Here is an 8,708-nt window from a genome sequence, read left to right as displayed (position 1 = left end):
TTTTTTTTTTTTTTTTTTTTTTTTTTTTTTTTTTTTTTTTTTTTTTTTTTTTTTTTTTGTAATTAACCATTCCTTTTTCTTTTCGAAAAATAATCAAATATTTCCTGGTTAAAGAGTTTACCCATCGCATATAGACTTTAAAAGACATCGTGACGTGACATAATTGTCGAGGTAAAGTAGGGACCTCTAAAAGATTGAATGGAACGTAACAAAGACAAGTAAATCTCTTAGGTATTTCATCCGATCATTAAATATTTAATTATTTATTATTTACATTGTTTTAGCTAAAACATTTTATTATCGTTTTAGCTCAAACTTTTTATTTTATCTAAAATCTATTTTTATTGGTGTTATAACATGTCTCATGTCTGATTTTAAAATTTACTCCAACTTTAAGTATATTAATTATTGTAACCTATTTAATAGATTCATAACTCTGCTTAAGACATTAAATGTTTTATAAATGATTCTATAGGATTGAAAAAAATTTAATGTTATATTCCATTTATTTTATTTAGAATTTAATATCCTATGAAGTAATATATTATTTTATATGACGTGGATCCATATTACCATATAGAAAATAATTAATTACTTCATAGGATATTAAATTCTAAATAAAATAAATGGAATATAGCATTAAATGTTTTATAAATGATTAATATAAATAATAGGAAGAATTTTTTCCGATGAGACTATCATGCGACTTACACTTTTGATCGATACTCAAGAATTTTACGTACATGATTAAGTTTTTGGTTTGTTTCTTATATGGTTAGTTATTGATCGATACTCAAGAATTTTACGTACATGATTAAGTTTTTGGTTTGTTTCTTATATGGTTAGTTAAGATAAGTGATCCCCTTTATGTACGGGTACTATTCACTTGGACTTGAAACCAAAATGATTTTTCTTTTAAACTCAACTCATAAAATCCCTTCAATGATTTTTCTTTTAAACTCAACTCATAAAATCCCTTAGCATGAGGGTATTATCATTACTTCAAAGAGATATTCATTTTAACGTAAGAACCTGTGTTGAACGGGGAGGGATTTCCCATTCAGAATAGAGATAGAGATGGAAGAATAGAAGAGGAAGTGGCCAACATTTTCCATCTTTGATAAATGGGCCAAAGATATAATTGTATTTTTTTTTTTTTTTTTTTTTTAAAGTTGTAATATTAAAATTTGAGGTTGGTAGAATGTTTATCAATATATTAATTTATTATGATTTTTTTTTTCTTTTTCTTTTATAAATATTATATTAAAAAATAACTTTAAAATAACTATTGAATCCGACCTCGTCCGCAAATTTCTTACCGGGAATCTCTATCCCAATCTCCATAATAACAAATGAGAAATATGAAATAGATGACAGAGATGGAGATCGGGAAGTGGCACCCCTGCGGAGAATCTCACAAAAATAAATTGAGAGTTTCGCAGGGATAATGATGAGGACAAGAAAGGCTTCCTCGTCTTCACCCGCAAACATCTTTACTTAAATATTTAAACATTGAAAATCTTCGATGTTAAATTATGAACCTAACGTATAGTTAATATTTTGCAATTATTTACTCACAATTACATTGAAATTGTAGTGTTATTGGAATTAATTGTTATATCTGATATACAAATAAACAGATCATAAACAATTAGTTTCTGATATACAACTCAATGAACAAAGAAAAAAAATATACATCATCATAAGAAACTATCTTAGAGGAGTGTGTGAAAGAAAAAAGAATGAAGGTCAATCTGTTATTTACCATTCATGAATGTGTCAAAGAACTTGTGGTTCACTCCTGTTCTAAAAATGAGCAACTCAACTTCACTTGTTATATTAATCTCAGCTTCATCAGGTACAAAGAGGACGTCACCTTCACTGATTACATCACTTCTATGTGATTCTTCGTGCAGCATCGTCCCCTCTCCTCCCGCAACCAGAAATATCGAAGGACCCGGGCTCGCTGGAAATACGACGGATGCCCCTCCTGGCAGAACACAACGATCTACCTCGAATTCGTCAAATGGTGGAATGTACTTTGTTATGTATGGATTCATGGGAACTCCTTGGAGGATTTCAGGAAAGCCCTGTAGATCAAACCACCAAGCACATGTCAGTCTTCTGGTCATTTTCACGCAAACATACACGTTTTCAGTTGTCGATGGATGAACATACAAGAACGTCACATTGTTTCTTCCAAGGGAAATTGTTGGAATGGTTCGATGCTAAAGTTTACCTGTTTGTACGTAAGCATGGCACAGAGAGTCTGGACGTCACGAAACTTGGGAGTTAGGCCAGCCCGGATGACATTATCGGACGTCGCCATACACTCGATACACTCACCGCTTATGTATGCATGAGGCTCATTTGCACCAAGGTGCAGAGCTTCTCCAGGAGTGAGCTTCACATAGTTTAAGAAGAAGGCTGCTATAACGCCCACATCATCTGGATATTGCTTCTCCAGTTGTAAAACCAAAGCTTCCTTAGCAGTTAGGGGCCTCACCTGAAGAAAGATTAAATAAGCAAACGCGCTACTCCAAAAGTCCAGGAACAAGTGTACTTCAAACATGAACTATGAGACAGATACAGAAAGAACCAAGAAACATCAAACAGAAAAACCAGTGTTTACAGAGTTCCATCAAGAAATGTACTTCAAAACATATAGTTTAATCTTAGAATGAAATCTAGTAAAAATCAATTTTACAGGAACACTAATTCTTCATTGGTCCATGTTGCTGTAACAGAAAGAATGAAACGTGTTGACTTACATTCTACAGGCAAAAAGAATGGATCACTAGAAGAAGAAATGTTGCATAGAAAACCAAATAAAACATTGCATAGCTACCTCACTTTCGGAGTTCAGTCGTCTCTTCAATTCAGATATCGCTTTCGAAATCAACGATTTGGATGCTGACATCAACTGGGTGAAAGCAGACCTCAGAGCAGACTTCAGGTCGTCTTCATCGTCTTCATCATTTAACAACAACACTCTGTTTGTGTCTGCATCGCCAATCATTTCTACAATCTCAGGAACAGTATGAAGAACATCCTTCAACTCCTGTAAAGAAATAGAAAACAGCAGATGAGAAACTATGTTCAATATGGGAAGCAAAACCATGAATTCTTTCCCAAAACAGCAGCTGAGAAACTAGAAAAACAAAAACGTAAGATCCCACATCGGTTGGAGAGGGAAATGAAGCGTTTTTTATAAGGGTGTGGAAACCTCTCCTTAGTAGACGCGTTTTAAAAACTTTGAGGGAAAGCTCAAAAGAGGATAATATCTGTTAGCTATGGGCTTGGGCTGTTACAGATGGTATTAGAGCCAGACACCTAGCGATGTGCCAGAGAAGACACTGGTCCCGAAGGGGGTGGACTGGGGGGTCCCATATCAATTGGAGAGGGAAACAAGTGCCAGCGAGGACGCTAGGCCCGAAGGAGGGTGAATTGTGAGACCCCACATCGGTTGGAGAGGATGGTGAAATCTCTCCCAAGCAGACACGTTTTAAAAACCTCGAAGAGAAGCCCGAAAGAGAAAACCTCATATCTGCTAGCTATTTGTTAAGTTCTCTAAAACCGAGAAAAAAAGAAAAACTATTTGGAACAAAGTAAGCATTAACTTCCAACCTCGTTTTTTCCTTCCCAATTTTGCTTCATGACCGACACATTGAAAAAGTCATACTCAAAAAGTTAAAGCGATCTTGCAGCTAAGGGAACACATCAAATCAAGCCACAAATGGAGGACATATAAGACATTTTATTATCAAACATGAGCAATGAATTNTTTTTTAAAGTTGTAATATTAAAATTTGAGGTTGGTAGAATGTTTATCAATATATTAATTTATTATGATTTTTTTTTTCTTTTTCTTTTATAAATATTATATTAAAAAATAACTTTAAAATAACTATTGAATCCGACCTCGTCCGCAAATTTCTTACCGGGAATCTCTATCCCAATCTCCATAATAACAAATGAGAAATATGAAATAGATGACAGAGATGGAGATCGGGAAGTGGCACCCCTGCGGAGAATCTCACAAAAATAAATTGAGAGTTTCGCAGGGATAATGATGAGGACAAGAAAGGCTTCCTCGTCTTCACCCGCAAACATCTTTACTTAAATATTTAAACATTGAAAATCTTCGATGTTAAATTATGAACCTAACGTATAGTTAATATTTTGCAATTATTTACTCACAATTACATTGAAATTGTAGTGTTATTGGAATTAATTGTTATATCTGATATACAAATAAACAGATCATAAACAATTAGTTTCTGATATACAACTCAATGAACAAAGAAAAAAAATATACATCATCATAAGAAACTATCTTAGAGGAGTGTGTGAAAGAAAAAAGAATGAAGGTCAATCTGTTATTTACCATTCATGAATGTGTCAAAGAACTTGTGGTTCACTCCTGTTCTAAAAATGAGCAACTCAACTTCACTTGTTATATTAATCTCAGCTTCATCAGGTACAAAGAGGACGTCACCTTCACTGATTACATCACTTCTATGTGATTCTTCGTGCAGCATCGTCCCCTCTCCTCCCGCAACCAGAAATATCGAAGGACCCGGGCTCGCTGGAAATACGACGGATGCCCCTCCTGGCAGAACACAACGATCTACCTCGAATTCGTCAAATGGTGGAATGTACTTTGTTATGTATGGATTCATGGGAACTCCTTGGAGGATTTCAGGAAAGCCCTGTAGATCAAACCACCAAGCACATGTCAGTCTTCTGGTCATTTTCACGCAAACATACACGTTTTCAGTTGTCGATGGATGAACATACAAGAACGTCACATTGTTTCTTCCAAGGGAAATTGTTGGAATGGTTCGATGCTAAAGTTTACCTGTTTGTACGTAAGCATGGCACAGAGAGTCTGGACGTCACGAAACTTGGGAGTTAGGCCAGCCCGGATGACATTATCGGACGTCGCCATACACTCGATACACTCACCGCTTATGTATGCATGAGGCTCATTTGCACCAAGGTGCAGAGCTTCTCCAGGAGTGAGCTTCACATAGTTTAAGAAGAAGGCTGCTATAACGCCCACATCATCTGGATATTGCTTCTCCAGTTGTAAAACCAAAGCTTCCTTAGCAGTTAGGGGCCTCACCTGAAGAAAGATTAAATAAGCAAACGCGCTACTCCAAAAGTCCAGGAACAAGTGTACTTCAAACATGAACTATGAGACAGATACAGAAAGAACCAAGAAACATCAAACAGAAAAACCAGTGTTTACAGAGTTCCATCAAGAAATGTACTTCAAAACATATAGTTTAATCTTAGAATGAAATCTAGTAAAAATCAATTTTACAGGAACACTAATTCTTCATTGGTCCATGTTGCTGTAACAGAAAGAATGAAACGTGTTGACTTACATTCTACAGGCAAAAAGAATGGATCACTAGAAGAAGAAATGTTGCATAGAAAACCAAATAAAACATTGCATAGCTACCTCACTTTCGGAGTTCAGTCGTCTCTTCAATTCAGATATCGCTTTCGAAATCAACGATTTGGATGCTGACATCAACTGGGTGAAAGCAGACCTCAGAGCAGACTTCAGGTCGTCTTCATCGTCTTCATCATTTAACAACAACACTCTGTTTGTGTCTGCATCGCCAATCATTTCTACAATCTCAGGAACAGTATGAAGAACATCCTTCAACTCCTGTAAAGAAATAGAAAACAGCAGATGAGAAACTATGTTCAATATGGGAAGCAAAACCATGAATTCTTTCCCAAAACAGCAGCTGAGAAACTAGAAAAACAAAAACGTAAGATCCCACATCGGTTGGAGAGGGAAATGAAGCGTTTTTTATAAGGGTGTGGAAACCTCTCCTTAGTAGACGCGTTTTAAAAACTTTGAGGGAAAGCTCAAAAGAGGATAATATCTGTTAGCTATGGGCTTGGGCTGTTACAGATGGTATTAGAGCCAGACACCTAGCGATGTGCCAGAGAAGACACTGGTCCCGAAGGGGGTGGACTGGGGGGTCCCATATCAATTGGAGAGGGAAACAAGTGCCAGCGAGGACGCTAGGCCCGAAGGAGGGTGAATTGTGAGACCCCACATCGGTTGGAGAGGATGGTGAAATCTCTCCCAAGCAGACACGTTTTAAAAACCTCGAAGAGAAGCCCGAAAGAGAAAACCTCATATCTGCTAGCTATTTGTTAAGTTCTCTAAAACCGAGAAAAAAAGAAAAACTATTTGGAACAAAGTAAGCATTAACTTCCAACCTCGTTTTTTCCTTCCCAATTTTGCTTCATGACCGACACATTGAAAAAGTCATACTCAAAAAGTTAAAGCGATCTTGCAGCTAAGGGAACACATCAAATCAAGCCACAAATGGAGGACATATAAGACATTTTATTATCAAACATGAGCAATGAATTCAGCTGTTCTACCCACACATAAAATATTTGATTACTCGTCACATCAAGATTAACAAGTCTAAAAGAAGGTTCTGTCAACGAAGAAAATTAAAAGTATAAAGAGGATTGAGCATAAGCCTGACAACAGAGACCTTTATATATAATAGTTTAATCGATCCAAATGATTCATTAAACAACTAAGAAAAGTAGATCAATATTAAGAATTCAGATAACATTCCATATGAACCAAAATTCAAACAAAACTAAAGAAGACAAAATCAAAGGGAACCATTAAAATAATCATTCAAAGCCTCCAGGAAATCTGATAAACAGGGAATTATCATAAAAATCGAACAAACAAACAAACAAATCCACGGAACTTCAATAATTGACAGATCATCTGGAAGATTTGGGGTTCCCAATGAGCGGTGAAGATCGAAATAATTTACCTCGAGACTGATGAACCCACACAGAGCCTCAAACTCCGTAATCGCCAGCGCCATTTCAGGCTTGTGATTTGCATCTCTATAGACTTTAGGTTGCAACATATGAAGCTCCTTCGCCAATTCCTTATCCGGATGAGCCTGAATCGACAATGGTTTCGCCACAGAAAGAACCTAAAAACGAAGCTCGAAATGAGAAAAGAGATGAAATCATCGGTTTGATGAACCAACCAACGCGTTGTTCGTACCTTGAACAGAAAGGGGATATCAGCGCCCCATTTCTCAACGACCTTATAGCCGAGGACATTTGGATTTTCCGAAACCCATGACTTCAAGGAAGTAGAATCGGAGTCAACCGAGCCGCCATTCTCAGTAGCGGAAATTAAAAACGACGGTCCGGAATCGTGAGTTCCCATCCAGAATTCAGCGTAGGGTTTATCGGGATCGATAATGGATCCTGAGTTCAAGGCGAAGAGCCTAGCGACGCGAGAATCATATCCTCTGATTCCCCAATCATAATTATGAACGGAGCACTTCAATCGGAAGATATTGCTCTGTTTCGTCCTCGAAACAGCATCAGACTCCATGAAATCGCAGAGAAAAAGGAACAAGATAGCTGAATAAGAAGAAGAAGACGAAGAAGAAGAGGAATTCGTGGGAATTTCAGAGAAGGTAGAAGGGGTATAAATGGATGGTGAACGCCATGGGAGAAGCAAAAGGAAAAGGAATTTTGCTGGTTTTTGAAGGTGTTTGGAAGAGAGGGAAATAAGTTCCAGAACGCGGACTAAGAGAGAGAATGACTCCAGACGACGTTAGAGAGAGAGTCAAAATGTTGACTTTTTTTTTTTTTTTTTTGGGTTCATATTTTTTATCTCATTTAATTTACTTTCATATTTTCGCGATAAATTTGGCCCATAATATTATTGGTGTCATAAATCATATAAAAATCTATTTAATTATTATTTTTAAATATAATATTAAAGGTCGATAATTTAGTCTTCACAGACAATTATTTAAATTTATTTAATTTCTTTGTTTGAAGATAATTATCTTGTTTCTAATCAAGTTAGTGCGTACCTAGAGCTAGTTAGATTGTTTTTATTTAACTTAAATGTTCTTTATTTGGTTGACCTTTTATCGAGTTAATTCATCCATTTACTTGTACACCATTCTACGAAATCTTTATCTTACCTTTCACCCTTCTATTCATAATTAACTATTGAGATATAATATTTGGATAATATATTAGTTATGAAATATATTTTAAATATTTTATTTTAATATTCTTTTCTTTATAATTTGATTTATAGTATATTTTATTTTATTCTTAATATTTAATTAATTTATATTTTACTTATTTTAGATATTATTTTATAGGTTGTATCTTATTTTATCAATGAGAATACATACTTTCGATCTCAATTCTATTTCTCATTCTTAACATTAACTAAGTTTGGGTATATAATAAAAAAAAGGCTAAATTAATACCTTTAATTTTTTTATTAAAATATTAAATTTTTTTTAAAAAATTTAAAATATCGTTACTATTTTAAAAATATTCATTAAAACGTTCGTAGATAATCTATAAAATGTTGATAGATAGTTTTTCAAAATAACATTAAAAATAAAGAGTGTTGATGCTATTTGTTAAATTTTGTGAGTATTTTTGTAAAAATATTTTTGAATTTAAATATTAAATAGATAACTGTTGAACTGTAATAACCCAAAATGATTATAAAATATATTTTGTGTGTATGTGTTGTGTGTTTAATAATAATGATAATAATAATAATAATAATAATAAATAAATAGTTAAATTAAATTAAAAAAAAAAAAAAAAAAAAAAAAAAAAAAAAAAAAAAAAAAAAAAAAAAAAAAAAA

The 8,708-nt window shown here is 34.4% G+C and overlaps 2 protein-coding genes across 2 annotated transcripts; both read right to left on the bottom strand.

Annotated features, from left to right (window-relative positions):
• Window positions 1-1,563: 1,563 nt before the first annotated feature.
• Window positions 1,564-3,136, bottom strand: LOC111442039 (mannose-6-phosphate isomerase 1-like). The gene is made up of 3 exons (XM_023079288.1): window positions 2,849-3,136; window positions 2,240-2,506; window positions 1,564-2,090 (listed from the first exon to the last, which is right to left on the bottom strand). The coding sequence occupies exons 1-3, from the start codon at window positions 3,119-3,121 to the stop codon at window positions 1,758-1,760; spliced, it is 873 nt and encodes a 290-aa protein (XP_022935056.1). The 5' UTR covers window positions 3,122-3,136; the 3' UTR covers window positions 1,564-1,757.
• Window positions 3,137-4,185: 1,049 nt separating this feature from the next.
• On the bottom strand, window positions 4,186-7,414 carry LOC111441358 (mannose-6-phosphate isomerase 1-like). Its single transcript, XM_023078309.1, has 5 exons — window positions 7,076-7,414; window positions 6,834-7,001; window positions 5,471-5,683; window positions 4,862-5,128; window positions 4,186-4,712 (listed from the first exon to the last, which is right to left on the bottom strand). Exons 1-5 carry the CDS (start codon window positions 7,412-7,414, stop codon window positions 4,380-4,382), a joined length of 1,320 nt encoding a protein of 439 aa, XP_022934077.1. The 3' UTR covers window positions 4,186-4,379.
• Between the last annotated feature and the right edge of the window lie 1,294 nt (window positions 7,415-8,708).

This window comes from Cucurbita moschata, unplaced genomic scaffold (genome assembly GCF_002738365.1).
Source record: "Cucurbita moschata cultivar Rifu unplaced genomic scaffold, Cmos_1.0 Cmo_Scf00004, whole genome shotgun sequence".
NCBI lineage: Eukaryota > Viridiplantae > Streptophyta > Magnoliopsida > Cucurbitales > Cucurbitaceae > Cucurbita > Cucurbita moschata.
The sequence above is the reverse complement of the archived record's forward strand: the minus strand, read 5'-3'. Positions and strand labels throughout refer to the sequence as shown.

What these genes read in the sequence shown, in the direction of transcription:
- LOC111441358 (XM_023078309.1), bottom strand. Translation starts at nt 7,414, where the DNA reads ATGGAGTCTGATGCTGTTTCGAGGACGAAACAGAGCAATATCTTCCGA. An exon ending in GTGGGTTCATCAGTCTCGAG is followed by an intron (nt 5,684 to 6,833) that starts GTAAATTATTTC and finishes ATTTCTTTACAG; the next exon opens with GAGTTGAAGGATGTTCTTCA. An exon ending in CCATGCTTACGTACAAACAG is followed by an intron (nt 4,713 to 4,861) that starts GTAAACTTTAGC and finishes TTTGATCTACAG; the next exon opens with GGCTTTCCTGAAATCCTCCA.
- LOC111442039 (XM_023079288.1), bottom strand. Translation starts at nt 3,121, where the DNA reads ATGGTTTTGCTTCCCATATTGAACATAGTTTCTCATCTGCTGTTTTCT. An exon ending in GACTGAACTCCGAAAGTGAG is followed by an intron (nt 2,507 to 2,848) that starts GTAGCTATGCAA and finishes ATCTTTCTTCAG; the next exon opens with GTGAGGCCCCTAACTGCTAA. An exon ending in CCATGCTTACGTACAAACAG is followed by an intron (nt 2,091 to 2,239) that starts GTAAACTTTAGC and finishes TTTGATCTACAG; the next exon opens with GGCTTTCCTGAAATCCTCCA.